General features: G+C 50.3%; 2 protein-coding genes and 1 non-coding gene across 3 annotated transcripts; 1 reads left to right on the top strand and 2 right to left on the bottom strand.

The window, feature by feature from the left end:
* Nucleotides 1-4,369: 4,369 nt before the first annotated feature.
* LOC134562075 (zinc finger protein 239-like) lies at nucleotides 4,370-8,148 on the bottom strand. Its single transcript, XM_063419529.1, has one exon. It carries the CDS (start codon nucleotides 8,087-8,089, stop codon nucleotides 7,241-7,243), a length of 849 nt encoding a protein of 282 aa, XP_063275599.1. The 5' UTR covers nucleotides 8,090-8,148; the 3' UTR covers nucleotides 4,370-7,240.
* A 1,148-nt stretch (nucleotides 8,149-9,296) lies between these two features.
* Nucleotides 9,297-10,651, top strand: LOC134562104 (gastrula zinc finger protein XlCGF67.1-like). Its single transcript, XM_063419562.1, has one exon. It carries the CDS (start codon nucleotides 9,457-9,459, stop codon nucleotides 10,135-10,137), a length of 681 nt encoding a protein of 226 aa, XP_063275632.1. The 5' UTR covers nucleotides 9,297-9,456; the 3' UTR covers nucleotides 10,138-10,651.
* Nucleotides 10,652-17,969: 7,318 nt separating this feature from the next.
* Nucleotides 17,970-18,053, bottom strand: LOC134562257 (small nucleolar RNA SNORD45). The gene has a single exon (XR_010083127.1). It is a non-coding gene; the product is annotated as a small nucleolar RNA SNORD45 (small nucleolar RNA).

Raw genomic sequence — 18,053 nt, 5'->3', positions numbered from 1 at the left:
GAAGAGACGGATGGGGAACCCGCGGATTTTCAGGAAGGTTCCGCGGACAAGGGGGGACCCGAAGAGTTCGGCGGGGGGGCCCGGGGGTTTTTTGACGGCACCGGGGGGGTTGGGCTCGGGATCAGGGAGCGGGGAAACGCGTCTGGCTCCTGTGGATCCCCACCCTCGGACAAATCGCGTTCAGACGCTGTTTGCATTGTGGCTCCTATCCCCAGCTTGGGGGTAGCTAGCAAACACACGCATGCGGCGCTCCAGAACTCTTGTTCCTCAAGTGCCTTGCATAGGGTTTGCTCGACCTTTCCCTACGCTTTGAGACTTTTGCCGCTGCCCGAGGATTTCGTATCCTCGGCTAGCGTGACCGTGCATCTCCCCCACACCTCCGAATGTAATATTTCTACTGGGCGTTCAATCACCCAATCTCTAATAATCTTGCAATAGCAAGGTGAAGATCCCTGAGCTTGCACTTAATTCCCCACTGTTTATGAATCAAACTTACGACCTTCGCCATGGCGTCCATTGGCTGGTCCGAGGGCGTCCTGTCCGCTAGGGTCAGGTTCTCTTTCCCGCCCTAGCCGCTGCTTCTGTCCAGGCGAAAACCCCGATTCCCGAGGGTTTTTTCTTCCTGGGTTTCGGCACGAAGGAGGAGAGCTGTTCTCAAAACAAACTTGGCGCTGCTTCTTTCCCTGCTTTGCTCTCAGAGCCAGCGTTAAAGGCACAGAACTCAATATACAGCACAAACAGAACAGACGGTTGGGGGATACCAGCATCATAAAGTCACCCTAGGACAGCACTTGGAGTGCATTTTCTTAAAATTAAAGCTTAAACCTCTACTTTATGTATACGTGGCTTAATATATTCTAATTTCTCTAAAGGCTTTAATTCAACGCCTGTACTTTTCTCTCTCTGTGGAGAATCCATGGAAACATGGGCTCCAACATTTGTCTACACTACTGTGGAGTTAGTAGGCAACTGTACAAGACTGATTTTTGGTAAGATTTTGAGAATTCTTCATAACTTTATTTCTCACATTTGTTTTTTGGATGATAAAGGTTTCTTTGATGGTTTTGTTTATTATCTGTTGTACACCCTGAAGTATATAAGGTACTACTACTAATACTACTATTAAAATAACTAATATATATGTAAACTTATTTTACAACATTCTTTTCATTAAGGTCTAAAGTTCTATCTTTCAAACAAATTGTCTAACTATGACTCACTGTCTTTTTTGATTAGAGTTGTTTTTGTATGTTTTGTATGAGAGTAGCTTTTGTGTGTTTTTGTGGATGGATTTGGAATGGTTAGATAGGTTTAATATAGCATAATTTTTAAATTCTTTACAAGTATGTTTAGGTGCTAGTAAAACAAAATTAATTGCTGCTTTATTTTGTAGGGTGGTATGTGTAATACTGCTGACATTTGTCAGCATATTACTGATTGTAATGGATGTGGTATGAGTTCGTAATTGTTGTGGATATTGGTCAGCTCTGGAAAGATTACTCCAACAGTGAATAATTATAATAAAAACTTGAGTTTCTATATGCAAAGTAATGGGGAGTATATTGAGGAACTGCTTTCTTGCTAATTACTAGCTGAAAACGTAAGGCAGAAATCTATTGTTAGAGAACTAAGAATTTCGAATTCTTGGGGTTTGGATATTGTTTTGGGAAGTTATTTGGTTTAAATGTCTTAGTTACTCACGGGATTGTTCTCATTAGTAACTTTGGTTTATTATTAAGCTGCTTTTTGGTTAAAGGGTCAGAATGTATAGGTATTGGTCAATCTTTTACTGGCATACCCCTTTTTTTAAGTGTAAATAGGTAATTGTAAAATCCTGACTTGCTAAGGGTAATAATCTTCTTTTGGCTCTGATTATAAATTGTGATTGCAATAAACTGTTTATAATAACTACAACTTATAATAAATAACTATATGATATATATTATAATACATTAACTCTGAATATAATAAATTTTTTTCATATTTGTAAAAGTTGTTTTGGGGACCTATAAGAAAGCATCATTGTTAAACTTTTCTATTATCTTGCTTAACATATTTTTCTACTTGCTAAGGCCTTACTCTACTCAGCACAAAAAGGACAGTCTTATTGTTCTGTGTCCTCATTCTTGTATTTTTTAACTTTATGCCTACATCTGCACTGCTATGAAAGCTTTCTGCTTTTTCTATTTCCCACACTAAGGAAGCATTAGGTGGAACACAACTTATTATTCACAGATGTGGGGAGTTCACACCACACTGATCTCTGGCATTTGTACTGAGCCCTGTAGCTACAAAACCACCAGGGCCCCTCACTCACCCATCTGCAGGGGCTGCACCTTGGGGGGTTTATTTCTTCTGTATCCTGCAGAAGAAATAAAAGGGCTGGAAGTGGAGAAGGGGGAAATGGGAATCTTTGGGGGAAAACCTCAGCACCAGGGGGATGCTGAGGAAGCAGGGAAGGTCTCAAGCTTTTGAGCAGAGACTCCTCACCACTCTGAATGCTCCACTGCTTCCAGCACTGCTCCACTGGGGACCCTTCCTGAGGCCTTCAGGGCACCCCAAGTCCCTCTGCACAAGCACCCCTGGACTGGGGGTTCCCCCTGGGCTCTGCAGTTCCAGTGGTGCTGGTCCCAGTAGCCCGAGGAGCTCTGCCTTGTGCTCTGATGGTGCTGAACAGAAAGTCTGTGCTGAACCTGGAAAACCTCGTGAAGTTTGGTGTCATTTTAAAGTGTGCTAACCATGGAGTTTCTTCATGTTTCCTGGATTTCTGAGTACACCTTGTCAGGAAAATCCACAAATGCCAGAGGTTTATATTCAAAAGGAGACAGAGGAGTCCTTCAACTTTATTCGAATAAAGGGAGAGAGCCCACTAGGTCACAAGTCCATGGGGCTTTTCATTCTCCAGCTTTCAGAGGATGCAGCCTCCTTTTATCCTAAACTCCCAGCAGCACTCTGTCCTTTTCCCATTGTCTGGAGGAAGGTACAGCCTTCCCGAGCCATCCACCACAAATTCCCGCTTGAACCTGTCCTTTTACCCCAAAGTTCAGCAGTCCAGGCTGGTGCAGACCCTTGTCTGCTTCTGTCTGGGTCTTCAACTGAACCTGCTACCCAACGTCAGTGGAGACATTAAGGTTCCAAAGACCTTAACACCCATACCTTCACCCGTCAAATTATTTTGTAAAGACACTGATGTAAAGACATTAGCACACATCTTTCCTCTCATTCCTGTGTGGCTGCTGGGGGAGTTCCTGGGGCACTTCCTGAGAAAATCTGCAGGTGGGTTCCCAGATGGGTCCCAGACAGCTCCCGGGTGGGTTCCTGGTGCTGGAGGGGCAGCAGAGACAAAAAAAGCTGGTTCCAAAGGGGCTTCACTGCTCCTTGTGAAAAACAAAGCTCACTCTTTAGAATTTTTAAGAAGTTTAGTAACAGGGTAAAAGAAGGGCAGTATTTCCAGTGCTGGGGGCTTTTGACGAACGGCCAAAGAGCAACAAAAAACCCCTTAAAATCATGTTCTCCATATACTGTTATATTGCTGGGGTTATATGCATATCCATTAGCTTATACATCATTTAAACAATCCCCAGAGCTTTGGACGTTGCAGGGGCTCTTCGTGTTCAGGTTTCCCAACCTGACTTACCTGTGTGACATCCTGAGATCAAGTGAATCAATTTGATTCCTTCCCGTGATTTCATCCTTGGTGTTTCACACTTTTCTGATCACAGGAGTTAACGAGCTCTCCCCCAGTCTCCTCCGGTGCTCTGTCTTGTGTCACTGTTATCCCTTGGGCAGGGCAGGCAGTGCATGGCCTCACACTCTTCTTCCTACTCACACAAAAGCCTTTGCACAGCTTCTGTTTTGCTAAGGTCTAGAGTACAATCCGTTCATCACAGCATTATTTGTGTAAGCAATACATAGACATTATATTTATTACACTACTATTTCTATGAGCAATACAGTTCCTACTAATACTGATCGATTATATTATAGTACATTATAGTACATTACAATATAATACACTATATTACATTACATTACATTACAGTATAGTATAGTATATTGTAGTATATTATAGTATATTATATTGTATTATCAAGGAGATAAAAAGACGTACAATTTGTACCATATTTAAATATTTAGGATTAATAACAACATGCAAAAGCTAATACATAAATGCAGATGCCAATGTTATTTTTATAAAATAATGTCATTTGTAACAGGTGGAAGTGGGGAGCACTGGGTGCTGCGGCTCTGCCCGGCAGCTGCGCAGTCCCAGCCAGAGGAATTTCTATTTCTTTTCCTCTTTGACACCTCTTTCCTATTTCTCTTCCTCACATTTCTTGTTCAGGGTTAAAAATGAAGTACACTCCTCTGAAAATTTTTAAGCGTTTTAATAAAGGATAATAAGGGATACAACAGAAAGCAAAAGACACAGGTGCCTGGCATAGCCAGTACACACCCACTTCTGCAGTCTGCAGTCTTTTATACCGTTGCAGATATATTATTTCCTCAAGTGATTTAGCAGATTTAGTTTGAGCTGGTTGACCACAATCTTAATTCACATTTTCTGCAACTTCGCACAATTCAAGAGTTGAACACTTTGGAGGTCCAGGGTGGTCTTCTGATGCCACTTTAAGGGGTTTTGCTATTTCTTCTTTTATGCTCTTCTGCTCTCCGTTTATGCTATCTTGGACATATATATTGCAATAATAATTATATCTTAAAACACATCCTTTGCAAGCCCAATTACATCTTGTGAAAGCCTCTCCCCCTTTTACATTGATCACAAGAATTTACAAATTTCTCCTACTTCAAAGCACTTTAGAAGGCACCATATTTATTTACAAGCAATTACAATTTTGCAATTAAAGCAAATAAATTATAGTGAAATCCAACTACTACAAGATTGTTTATTCAATTATTCAATAAAATAAATCTGCAATAAAATCCATAGGCTGTATTGCTATGGTCTTATTTGCACCTCACTGGGGTAGAGGCGTCTCTCCCTCCTGGCACTGCAGCCCACGGCCAGGGGCCCTTCCCACTGCAATGGTTCTGGGATTCTGTCAGGGACTCACTTTCCTTTTCTTCTTCCCTCTGCTTGGAGCTGGCAATGGGCTGGAAAATGTCCAGCAAACCAACCTTTGCTGTCTGCTTTGTCAGCCTACACAGCTTCAGGACCTTGTCACCTGCCCCTTGGGCACAGCTCCCCTGGGCAGCAGGGCAGAACCGGCACCCTGGGAGCCTTGGGAATTCCCCTCTGGGATCCACGGCACACGCTGGGATGATCTGGAATTTCAGTTTCATGACACAGCACCCCACGGCCCTCCCAAGAGCCCTCAGTTCACTCAAACCCATCATCCCCCACATTCCCTGGAAGTTCACCCCATGTCCCCACCCATGTCCGTGTGCCCTGATGTCCCCACCCATGCCCGTATCCCCACCATGCCCCCAATCTTGGCCCTCCATGTCCCCAACCGTGTCCATGTCACCCCCATGTCTCCAGCCATGTCCATGTCACCATCCATGGCCACGTCCCCTTGGGGTCCTGTTGCATCCAGGTGCCCACAGGGGGCCAGGAAGATGTGCAGACCACCAGCCAGCTCTCTTCCTGTCTTGGTTTGACAGACAGGAATCTGCTAGGGAGGGGCAGGACCTCCCTAGGGGTGGAGAATTCAAATCCTCTCCCTCCAAACGATGATGATGTAGAAAATTAGGGGGGCTTTCAGGCAGAAGGATGGGGCCAGGAAGAACAGTTCTTCACTGGTATGTTGTGGATGCATGGCTGGAAAAGCAGGGACATGTGCACAATCCTGCTCTTGGCTTAAGGGATGAGTAGAAGATGAAACGTCCTTGAACCATTCCTTAGATGGGATAAGGAGGAAGTAAAGCTTGGAACAGTAGCTGTAACAGGATGCTAGACAGGATGCATTGACCATAAGTTAGGGAAGATTTGCCGCATTTCGCCTCGTGGACAGAGCTTCTGAACCAATTATGTATACTGCAAGGACGTGTGAAAACTATGGTTTAACCAATGATGTTCAGAGTTAGGTGCATGATATGCTTAGCACAGTATAAATGTAAGCCAAATAGCTGAATAAACGAGCAAGATTTTTAACTCATATTGAGTGCTGTCTTGACTCTGGCTGATTCCCCGGCCAACTGTATGTATGACAAAGCAAACAAACAACAACTACAGAATTAATAATAAACAGAACCAGGAATCTCGAGGGCTTTCTTTCACAAAGCCCAGGGCAGTTTGATCCCGGTGGCCCAGCAGGACTCCAAGAGACCAGGCTGGAAGGGTGGAAAGTCCCGGGCTGATGGATGAGCTCAGAAGTTCTGCGCTGGTAGCTGGAGCGGCAGGGATGTCCCGGCAGGGCAGGGCAGGGCAGGGCAGGGCTACAGAGTAGCAGAAAGCCTCAAAGCAGCCCCGAATAGGCCGCGATGGCGAGACGGCGGGCCCAGCAGGGCAGGGGGAGGCGAGCTCAGAATCCCTGGGCACACGAGCACATGAGCAGATGATGGCAATTTCCCAGGGCAAGACGCAGTGATGACCGCGAGCTCTTCCCGCAGAGAGCACCAGCCCGACCATCCTCTCTCCCATGCCCAGAGCAAGAGCGAGCAGCTGCCCCCAGCTCTGTCCTTTACCTCCCCCAAAACTCCACTTATCTCCCCCCTCTGAGGGAAACTGTCAGAGACCCAAAAACAACAGGTGTAGCCCGGTGCTGCCATCTCCTTTAGACACTTCTTTCTTTAAATCAAGCACACAGTCGTTAGACTTCTAGCAACTTATGGGAAAAAAATTCTGTAAGTGAAAAAGAAACAAATGTAATCCCCAACACTTGCACACATGGATCACCAGGACCGTGGATCCCCAAGGCTCTGCCCAATGGGGCCCACTGGGGATCATCCAATGGGCTCCTCCAATGGGGGATGGAGTTGGAGCAGCGCACAAAGCTCTTCCCGCATGCGGGGCACTTGTAGGGCTTCCCTTCCTGCTGCCTCCACTGCTCATGGGTCACGGCACAGCTCTGGGACAAGCTCTTCCCACACTCAGGACACTGTTAGGGCCTCTCTCCGCTGTGCATCTGCCGGTGGACAAGCAGCTTGCAGTGCTAGATGAAGCTCTTCCCACATTCTGAGCACGTGTACGGGCATTCCCCAGTGTGCACTGTCTGCTGCATGATCAGGCCAGAGCTGTCATGGAAGCTCTTCCCGCACTGCCCCCACACACACAGGGTCATTCCCCAGTGTGGAGCATCTGGTGACTTTTGACGTGGGAGCTCTTCGTGAAGCCCTTCCCACACTCCCCACACTCATAGGGCCGTTCCCCAGGGTGGATCCTCTTGTGGCGGATCAGGTGGGAGCTGACAGTGAAGCTCTTCCCACACTCCCCACACTCATAGGGCCGTTCCCCAGTGTGGACTCTCTGGTGGATCATCAGGCCAGAGGTGTCTCTGAAGCGCTTCCCACATTTCCCACACTCACAGCGCCGTTCTCCAGTGTGGATCTTCTGGTGGATGATCAGGCTAGCGCTGGTAGTGAAGCTCTTCCCACATTCCCCACACTCATAGGGCCGTTCCCCAGTGTGGATCCTCTTGTGGGAGATCAGGCTGGACCTGTCAGCAAAGCTCTTCCCACACTCCCCACACTCATAGGGCCGTTCCCCAGTGTGGATCCTCTTGTGGGAGATCAGGCTGGACCTGTCAGCAAAGCTCTTCCCACACTCCCCACACTCATAGGGCTGTTCCCCAGTGTGGACTCTCAGGTGGATCATCAGGCCAGAGGTGTCTCTGAAGCGCTTCCCACATTTCCCACACTCACAGCGCCGTTCCCCAGTGTGGATCTTCTGGTGCCGGACCAGGCTGGACTTTGCACAGAAACTCTTCCCACATTCCGAGCACTGGTGCCGCTTCTTGCCATTGTGAAGCTGTTCATGCACCACCAGCTCAGAGCTCTGGCCACATCTCCGGCTGCCTTCCTGGCACAAGGTGGGTCCTTCCTCCTTGGAGCACCATGGCATGGGTTTGGAGCCCCTCCTCGGGCAGGATCTCCGCGGCTTTTCCTCCCCGTTGCATTCCTGTGCCATGGAGCCGCTCAAAACAGCCTCTTCCACGAGGTTCTGCTGAGGGGATTTGTCCTCCCTGGCCTCCTTGTCTGGTGAAGGAAGGACAAGGACAGGATGGGATTTGCCTCCGTGCCAGAGGGAAGGCCAAGGAGATCCCCCCAGTGCATCCCCGGCAGGACGGCGTTGGCAGCGGGGTTGTCCTGCAGCCGGGGCCAGGCTGGGCTGGGAGATGGAGCAGGAGAGAGGGGCAAATGGGCACTGACTTCCTCCTCACCTGCCTGGGGATCCGCAGGAATCCTCCTCTTCCTCACAGCTTTCTCCTCCTCTACCCAGCCAAAGTCTGGCACTGGGAATTCCTGGTGTGGGAAAGACATTCTGTGAGTGCATTGGCTTTGAAGGTCCTGCTGTCCAAATCATCTCCAGAAGTTACCGTCTGTCTGGTGTCCATAAAATCCTCCAAATCAAGAAGGACTCCAAAAACACTCTCCCAGGGCTTCCCTGTTTCCAGTGTCCTTCCTTTGGGGTTATGGGTGTCCCTCTTCTCAGAGCTGCTGGGGGGCCTGTGGGTCCTGGGCATCCCCCCTCTCCCGGACCCTGCTTCGGCTCGCTCAGGGGGTTTTGGGGCTGCCAGGGCTCATCCCCCTGAGGGGGGTCCGGGCCCCCCGAGCGTGAAAGTGTTGTCGGGGAGTGGGGGAAGAAGCGCTGAGTGGCTGGAGTGGGGGAATGCTGAGGAAGGGGACCCTGGGACAGCAGGGAGCCGAGTCAGAATCAGGGCAGGATGATCCCTGGCAGCCCCAAAACCCCCTGAGCGAGCTGAAGCAGGAGCCGGGAGAGGGGGGATCCCCAGGACCCACGGGCCCCCCAGCATCTCTGAGAAGAGGGACCCCCTTAAACCCCAGAGTAAGGACACTGGAAACAGGGAAGCCCTGCGAGAGTGTTTTTGGACTCCTTCTCGATTTTTAGAGGATTTTATGGACACCAGACATGCGGTGACTTCTGGAGAAGCAGGAACTTCAAAGCCAATGCACTCACAGAATGTCTTTCCCACACCAGGAATTCCCAGTGCCAGACTTTGGCTGGGTAGAGGAGGAGAAGGCTGTGAGGAAGAGGAGGATTCCTGCGGATCCCCAGGCAGGTGAGGAGGAAGTCAGTGCCCCTTTGCCCCTCTCTCCTGCTCCATCTCCCAGCCCAGCCTGGTCCCGGCTGCAGGACAACCCCGCTGCCAACGCCGTCCTGCCGGGGATGCACTGGGGGGATCTCCTTGGCCTTCCCTCTGGCACGGAGGCAAATCCCATCCTGTCCTTGTCCTTCCTCCCCCAGACAAGGAGGCCAGGGAGGACAAATCCCCTCAGCAGAATCTCGTGGAAGAGGCTGTTTTGAGCGGCTCCATGGCACAGGAATGCAATGGGGAGGAAAAGGTGCTGAGATCCCGCCCGAGGAGGGGCTCCAAACCCATGCCAGGGTGCTCCGAGGAGGAAGGACCCACCCTGTGCCAGGAAGGCAGCCAGAGATGTGGCCAGAGCTCTGAGCTGGTGGTGCATGAACAGCTTCACAATGGCAAGAAGCGGCACCAGTGCTCGGAATGTGGGAAGAGTTTCTGTGCAAAGTCCAGGCTGCTCCGGCACCAGAAGATCCACACTGGGGAACGGCTCTACGAGTGTGGGAAATGTGGGAAGCGCTTCAGAGACACCTCTCACCTGATGATCCACCTGAGAGTCCACACTGGGGAACGGCCCTATGAGTGTGGGCAGTGTGGGAAGAGCTTCACTCAAAGCTCCAGCCTGATCTCCCACAAGAGGATCCACACTGGGGAACGGCCCTATGAGTGTGGGGAGTGTGGCAAGAGCTTCACTACGAGCTCCAGACTGATTGTCCATCAGAGGATCCACACTGGGGAACGGCCCTATGAGTGTGGGGAATGTGGGAAGAGCTTCACTCAGAGCTCCAGCCTGATTGTCCACAAGAGGATCCACACCGGTGAATGGCCCTATAAATGTGGAGAATGTGGGAAAGGCTTCAGAAAGAGCTTTCACCTGAAAGGCCACCAGATGCTCTGCACTGGAATCTGACCCTGTGTGTGTGGGGAGAGCGGGAACAGCTTCTGTGACAGCTCTGGCCTGATCATGCAGCAGACAGTGCACACTGGGGAATGCCCCTACACGTGCTCAGAATGTGGGAAGAGCTTCATCCAGCACTGCAAGCTGCTTGTCCACCGGCAGATGCACAGCGGAGAGAGGTCCTAACAGTGCCCTGCATGCGGGAAGAGCTTTGTGCACTGCTTCAACTCCATCCCCCGTTGGAGGAGCCCATTGGATGATCCCCAGTGAGCCCCATTGGGCAGAGCCTTGGAGATCCATGGTCCTGGTGATCCATGGTGGGAAGAGAGCTGGCTGGTGGTCTCCACATCTTCCTGGGCCCCTGTGGGCACCTGGATGCAAAAGGAGCTCAAGGGGACATGGCCATGGATGGTGACATGGACATGGATGGAGACATGAGGGTGACATGGACACGGGTGGGGACATAGAGAGCCAAGACTGGGGGCATGGTGGGGATACGGGCATGGGTGGGGACATCAGGGCACACGGACATGGGTGGGGACATGGGCTGAACTTCCAGGGAATGTGGGGGATGATGGGTTTGAGTGAACTCAGGGCTCTTGGGAGGGGCATGGGGTGCTGTGTCATGAAACTGAAATTCCAGATCATCCCAGTGTGTGCCAGGGATCCCAGAGGGGAATTCCCAAGGCTCCCAGGGTGCCGGTTCTGCCCTGCTGCCCAGGGAGCTGTGCCCAGGGGGCAGGTGACAAGGTCCTGAAGCTGTGTAGGCTGACAAAGCAGACAGCAAAGGTTGGTTTGCTGGACATTTTCCAGCCCATTGCCAGCTCAGAGCAGAGGGAAGAAGAAAAGGAAAGTGAGTCCCTGACAGAATCCCAGAACCATTGCAGTGGGAAGGGCCCCTGGCCATGGGCTGCAGTGCCAGGAGGGAGAGACGCCTCTACCCCAGTGAGGTGCACATGAGACCACAGCAGCACAGCCTATGGATTTTTTTGCAGATTTATTTTATTGAATAATTGAATAAACAATCTTGTAGTAGTTGGATTTCACTATAATTTATTTGCTTTAATTGCAAAATTGTAATTGCTTGTAAATAAATATGATGCCTTCTAAAGTGCTTTGAAGTAGGAGAAATTTGTAAGTTCTTGTGATCAGTGTAAAAGGGGAAGCAAGGCTTTCACAAGAGTAAGTGGGCTTGCAAAGGATGTATTTTAAGATATAATTATTATTCCAATATATATGTCCAAGACAGCAGAAACGGAGAGCAGAAGAGCATAAAAGGAGAAATAGCAAAACCCCTTAAAGTGGCATCAGAAGACCACCCTGGACCTCCAAAGTGTTCAACTATTGAAGTGTGCAAGGTTGCAGAAAATCTGAATTAAGATTGTGGTCAACCAGCTCAAACTAAATCTGCTAAATCACTTGAGGAAATAATACATCTGCAACGGTATAAAAGACTGCAGACTGAAGCAGTGGGTGTGTACTGGCTTTGCAGGCACCTGTGTCTTTTGCTTTCTGTTTTATCTCTCATTATGCTTTATTAAAATGCTTAGAATTTTTCAGAGGAGTGTGCTTCATTTGTCACACTGAACAAGAAATGTGACGTAGAGAAATAGGAAGGAGGTGTCAGAGAGGAAAAGAAATAGAAATTCCTCTGGCTGGGACTGTGCAGCTGCTGGGCAGACCCACAGAGCCCAGTGCTCCCCACTTCCACCTTTTAAAAATGACATTATTTTATAAAAATAACATTGGGTTCTGCATTTATGTATTAGCTTTTGCATGTTATTATTGATCGTAAGTATTTAAATATGGTACAAATTGTAACTCTTTTGAACTGATTGTTAATATAATATAATCTATCAGTTTTAGTAGGAACTGTATTGCTCATAGAAATAGTAGTGTAATAAATATAATGTCTGTGTATTGCTTATAGAAATAACGGTGTGATGAACAGATTGTACTCTAGACCTTAGCAAAACAGAAGCTGTGCAAAGGCTTTTGTGTGAGTAGGAAGAAGAGTGTGAGGCCATGCACTGCCTGCCCTGCCCAAGGGATAACAGTGACACAAGACAGAGCACCGGAGGAGACTGGGGGAGAGCTCGTTAACTCCTGTGATCAGAAAAGTGTGAAACACCAAGGATGAAATAACGGGAAGGAATCAAATTGATTCACTTGATCTCAGGATGTCACACTGGTGAGTCAGCATGGGAAACCTGAACACGAAGAGTCCCTGACATATCCAAGGCTCTGGGGAATGTTTAAACAGTGTATAAGCTAATGGATATGCATGTAACCCCAGCAATATAACAGTATATGGAGAACATGATTTTAAGGGGTTTTTAGTGCCATTTGTCAAATGCCCCCCAGAGCTGGAAATACTGCCCTTCTTTTACCCTGTTATTAAACTTAAAATATTCTAAAGAGTGAGCTTTGTTTTTCACAAGGAGCAGTGAAGCCCCTTTGGAACCAGCTTTTTTTGTCTCTGCTGCCCCTCCAGCACCAGGAACCCACCCGGGAGCTGCCTGGGACCCATCTGGGAACCCTCCTGCAGATTTTACCAGGAACTGCCCCAGGAGCTCCTCCAGCAGCCACACAGCAATGAGAGGAAAGATGTGTGCTAATGTCTTTACATCGATGTCTTTACAAAATAATTTGACGGGTGAAGGTATGGGTGTTGAGGTCTTTGGAACCTTAATGTCTCCACTGACATTGGGCAGCAGGTTCAGTCGAAGAGCCCAGACAGAAGCAGACAAGGGTCTGCACCAGCCTGGACTGCTGAACTTTGGGGTAAAAGGACAGGTTCAAGGGGGAATTTGTGGTTGGTGGCTCGGGAAGGCTGTACCTTCCTTCAGACAATGGGAAAAGGAAGAGGGCAACGTGCTGCTGGCAGTTTAGGATAAAAGGAGGCTGCACCCTCTGACAGCTGGAGAATGAAAAACCCCATGGACTTGTGTCCTGGTCGACTCTCTCCCTTTATTCAAATAAAGTTGAAGGACTCCTCTGTCTCCTTTTTGAACACAAACCTCTGGCGTTTGTGGATTTTCCTGACAAGGTCTACCCAGAAATCCAGGAAACACAAAGAAACTCCACGGTTAGCACACTTTAAAATGACACCAAACTTGACGAGGTTTTCCAGGTTCAGCACAGACTTTCTGTTCAGCACCATCAGAGCACAAGGCAGAGCTCCTCGGGCTACTGGGACCAGCACCACTGGAACTGCAGAGCCCAGGGGGAACCCCCAGTCCAGGGGTGCTTGTGCAGAGGGACTTGGGGTGCCCTGAAGGCCTCAGGAAGGGTCCCCAGTGGAGCAGTGCTGGAAGCAGTGGAGCATTCAGAGTGGAGAAGGGGCTGTGGTTGTAAGAGGCTGTTCACCATCATGGTCCCAGAGCAGAAATGAGTGAAAACCAGCGAGAGGGGAATCTCCTTTGCTGGGAGCTGCCAGATCCAGAAAGGGCAAACTCAGTGGAAGAAGTTCCATTTCCTTTGTCCTCTTTTCTGCACCAGCTCTTCTGATGGTGCGAGGCAGAGAAGAGCTGAGGTGCCAACCCCAGGGATTTCTGTTAGGCTTGAGCAAATATCACCCGTGTCGTGTTGTCGGGGCTCTGCGGGGCATTGACAGGGACATCCTGGGGCACACGGGGGTGTGTGAGCACAGGGCTCTGGGGCGTGCTGGAGGGCACCAGGGACATCCCAAGGGGACAGGAGGGCAAAGGGGGCCTGGAGGTCCTTCGGGAGCACCCGTGTGCCCAGCAGTGAGCTGTCCTCATGCCCCTCAGGGACACCCAGAGCCTCCCTGCCTGGGCAGTGGTCACTGGGGAGGTTCCATGTAAACAATCGCTGGGAGCTGTTGCTGGGGACAGGGGCTGTGTCACAGTGGGGACAGGGGCTGTGTCACAGAGGAGCCCTTTGTGACACCCCACTGCAGCCCCTGTGCTCAGTGTCCAGCAGGACAGGACAGGAACACAGAGCTGGCGAGGAGTCTCTGCTCAAAAGCTTGAGACCTTCCCTGCTTCCTCAGCATCCCCCTGGTGCTGAGGTTTTTCCCCAAAGATTCCCATTTCCCCCTTCTCCACTTCCAGCCCTTTTATTTCTTCTGCAGGATACAGAAGAAATAAACCCCGCAAGGTGCAGCCCCTGCAGATGGGTGAGTGAGGGGCCCTGGTGGTTTTGTAGCTACAGGGCTCAGTACAAATGCCAGAGATCAGTGTGGTGTGAACTCCCCACATCTGTGAATAATAAGTCGTGTTCCCCCTAATGCTTCCTTGGTGTGGGAAATAGAAAAAGCAGAAAACTTTCATAGCAGTGCAGATGTAGGCATAAATTAAAAAAGATACAAGAATGAGGACATAGAACAATAAGACTGTCCTTTTTGTGCTGAGTAGAGTAAGGCCTTAGCAAGTAGAAAAATATGTTAAGCAAGATAATAGAAAAGTTTAACAATGACGCTTTCTTATAGGTCCCCAAAACAACTTGTACAAATATGAAAAAGAAATTTATTATATTCAGAGTTAATATAAGTATTATAATATATATCATATAGTTATTGACTATAAGTTATAGTTATTATAAACAGTTTATTGCAATCACAATTTATAATCAGAGCCAAAAGAAGATTATTACCCTTAGCAAGTCAGGATTTTACAATTACCTATTTACACTTAAAAAAAGGGGTAAGCCAGTAAAAGATTGACCAATACCTATACATTCTGACCCTTTAACCAAAAAGCAGCTTAATAATAAACCAAAGTTACTAATGAGAACAATCCCATGAGTAACTAAGACATTTAAACCAAATAACTTCCCAAAACAATATCCAAACCCCAAGAATTTGAAATTCTTAGTTCTCTAACAATAGATTTCTGCCTGTCGTGGTTTGAAGGGAAGTGAGGTTTTTTTGGAAGTAGTGGTCAAACCAATCAGTCCTTAGGTCTGAGTATTGGCACCTTTGTTGGCCACTAAGAGGTTGGACACGCCTCTGAGGACACCAGGGGTTAAAAGCCGGATTTCCCAGCAGGACTCTCTCTTTCCCTGCTCTGCTTTCGGAGAGGGAGCGTCTTCTCCTCTCCCCTGCCCAGGCCTGGCCAGGCCGGGTGGGGGAGGGGAGCAAGGTGGGCCTCGGGGTGGGGAACAGAGGGAGCTGGAGTGGAGCCGGTCCAGCTTCCATCTAGAATGGAGGGGTGGAGGGAGAACTTTGGAGGTGCCTTCCGTCCCCCTCCCTGTCCCATCCCGTTCCCCCCCCCTTTCCCCCCCGGTCCCGTCTCTCTCCTCCCCCCACAGAGAGAAGGTGCCGAGTTGGAGCTGCTTGTGAGAACTGCAGTGTCTGCGATCGCCTGTGCCTGACCTTGGTGGTGGGAGATAAAAGCTTTTAACTCTTTCTAAGGCAGAAGAGAGTTATCCCTGGACGCTGTATTCTCATAGTTGGTGGTTTTAGAAGAGAGAGGACAGCCTGGGACCGAGAGGGTAATGTGAGATGGAAAGAAGCCCCTTTGATTGCCGGAATGAAGAGGAGTGGCTTATGAGGCTGGACTTTTCTTGCATAATGATAGCCATAGACGGACCCTGGACCCTCCTGACTATAAATAAGACTGTGTTTGGGTGGATGTTTTTGGCTCAAACCCAGAAACGTTCTGGCCTGCTTCTTGGAGCCCCCGGCCCCAGGGGTAAATGGGGGGGACCTGAGTCCCAAAATGAGAAGATGGCTGGTTTTTGGTACTTGGCCAAAACATCCTTAAAAAGAGCCCTGTTGCAGTTCAGGTCCATGGACGGCAGTGAGAGTGCTGGACATGGAAAGGAGGGTGTCACCCTGGCAGACTCTTCGAGGCAGTGCCATGGGTGACGTGGGAACACGGGATGGTGGACCTGTGTTTCCTGTGGGGGAGGGTCTGTGGTGCGAGAGAGACTCCTCTCGTCCTGGACGGAATGTGGATTGTCTGAATTTTAAAGGATGATGATTTGGATTAGGAACCCAGGGTTGTTGAGGGATTAAGCAAGTAGATGAAGGTAATGTGCTGGAGACAACTGAGTGAGCATGTATGGAATGGAAATTGGGGGGGAGGAGAAGCAGTGTTTTTGGGAGGTTTTCTCTTCTGCTTTTGGGTGGCTGGGTTTTTCTTTCCTTGTCTATTGTCCATTGTTATGTGGTGTAATAAATTGTCTGTCTGTTTCAAGCATTAGGCCTGCTCTGCTCTGTTCTTGACCACATCTCACAGCAGTTCATTAGGTAAAATATACCCTCATGGGTGCATTGGCATTTTGTCTAATGTCAACCCATGACACTAGGAAAGGCAGAGCTGAAATTGCAGGGCCACGGGCTGAAAGGCAAAGAGGAGCAGCTGGCAAGGGCCAGGGAGGAGGCGTGGCAGGAGCTGGGGCTGCAGGAGAAGGAGCCACGCGGCTCCTGGGGCAGCAGGAGGAGGAGATGCCAAGGGTGCCCAAGGGCACTGGAGCAGCTGCACTGCAATTCCCAGCTGCAGCAGGCAGGCAGCACAGCTGGGGCTCCTCATCCCTTCCAAATCCCAATCCTGGCCCAAGAGGGGGACAAGGGGAGCCCAAAGGAGCAGCGCTGGCCCTGATCCCCCTTCCCAGTGGCTCTTGCACAGCGCTGATCCCATGGCATGGCCATTGGCAGATCCCACGGAGCAGGATCCAGGAAAGAGCAGCTCCACCTGCTTCCCTCAGCCCCTGCACCTGATGCTCTGGTGCCAGGGCCCAGCTTCCCCATGGAATGGCCAAGCTGTTTCCCCCCTGGAAGGCTCCTACTGCTCTCCTGCACCATCAGCCCTTTGCTAAGAGCCCTCCCAGCTTTCTGGCACAGCCACACAAGCTTCTGCTCCCCATTTCTCACTGGGGGCTCCTTCCCCAAGCCCCCTCTGCTTTCCTGCTGTCCCCAGCACAAGCCAGGGCACCCCAGAGCCCCTGAGGGTGCAGGTGGATAACAAAGCACCCCAAGGTGCAGGTGAAACACACAGGAAGAACAAATCCCCAAAATTAGGGGGGGCTGACTGCAAGGGAAAGCTTCCCAGGGGTGCAGGGTGGATCCAAGAGCTGCCAGGATCAGAGGGATTTGAGCCATGGCACAGCTTGTCCCTGGAGCAAGAGCAATGCCCAGTTCTGCCCTGGGGACTCATCTGGCAGCTCCCCAGCAGTGGGTGACACCCTGTGCTGTGCATTCCCAGCTCCCCAGCAGTGGGTGACACCCCGTGCTGTGCATTCCCAGCTCCCCAGCAGTGGGTGACACCCTGTGCTGTGCATTCCCAGCTCCCCAGGAAGCTGCAGACAAGGTTTATGGGGAAGCCACTTCTGTTGGGTCATGGGGTGCAGGAGGGATGCCCCGGCTTTCCAAATGCCTGAGAGGAGCCTGGCAGCAGCTGGATCCAAGGGCAGCCCCAGGCAGGATCAGGCGCTGTGTCTGGATCCCAGCTCTGGGCTGCTGGAATGTCCTGGGTTGAAGCGCAGACCTGCGAGAAGCACAAAACATTGCAGGCTCAGGGCCAGGCTGAGCAGAGGTGCAGTTCCCTCCTGCACACTCACTGCCACCTGCAGCTGCAGCAGCCCCGCTGCACACGGGGAACCTGCCCAGCTCTGCAGCACACGGGGCTCAGGGACAGCCCCGAGCCAACATTCCCACATGCACCTGGCCACCAACTCCCACAGCAGGCAACTGGGGCCACCTGAGAGCCCCTCATGGCCACAAACCCCACGCCTCGGCCACAGCTGCACCTGCCCCGCCTGGCAATGGGGCACAGCCCAACCGGGGACCCCTCTCCTCCAGCCGCCTCAAACTCGGCCATGGGGACTCGATCCCACCCTTGGGAAAAGCTCCACTGCCGCAGGGATCGGCGGCTTGCCGGGCCTCAGAGGAATTCTAGAGCTAAAGCGGTGAGAGACATCAGCTGGGCTCAGATAATACATGCCAGCGCTCATCCCGGGCC

The sequence above is a fragment of the Prinia subflava genome, chromosome 26 (genome assembly GCF_021018805.1).
Source record: "Prinia subflava isolate CZ2003 ecotype Zambia chromosome 26, Cam_Psub_1.2, whole genome shotgun sequence".
Taxonomy (NCBI): domain Eukaryota; kingdom Metazoa; phylum Chordata; class Aves; order Passeriformes; family Cisticolidae; genus Prinia; species Prinia subflava.
This window is presented reverse-complemented; position numbering and strand designations above follow the sequence as displayed.

Bases quoted from the DNA above. Each gene is read 5' to 3' on its own strand.
- LOC134562104 (XM_063419562.1), top strand. From the start codon at position 9,457: ATGGCACAGGAATGCAATGGGGAGGAAAAGGTGCTGAGATCCCGCCCG.
- LOC134562075 (XM_063419529.1), bottom strand. From the start codon at position 8,089: ATGGCACAGGAATGCAACGGGGAGGAAAAGCCGCGGAGATCCTGCCCG.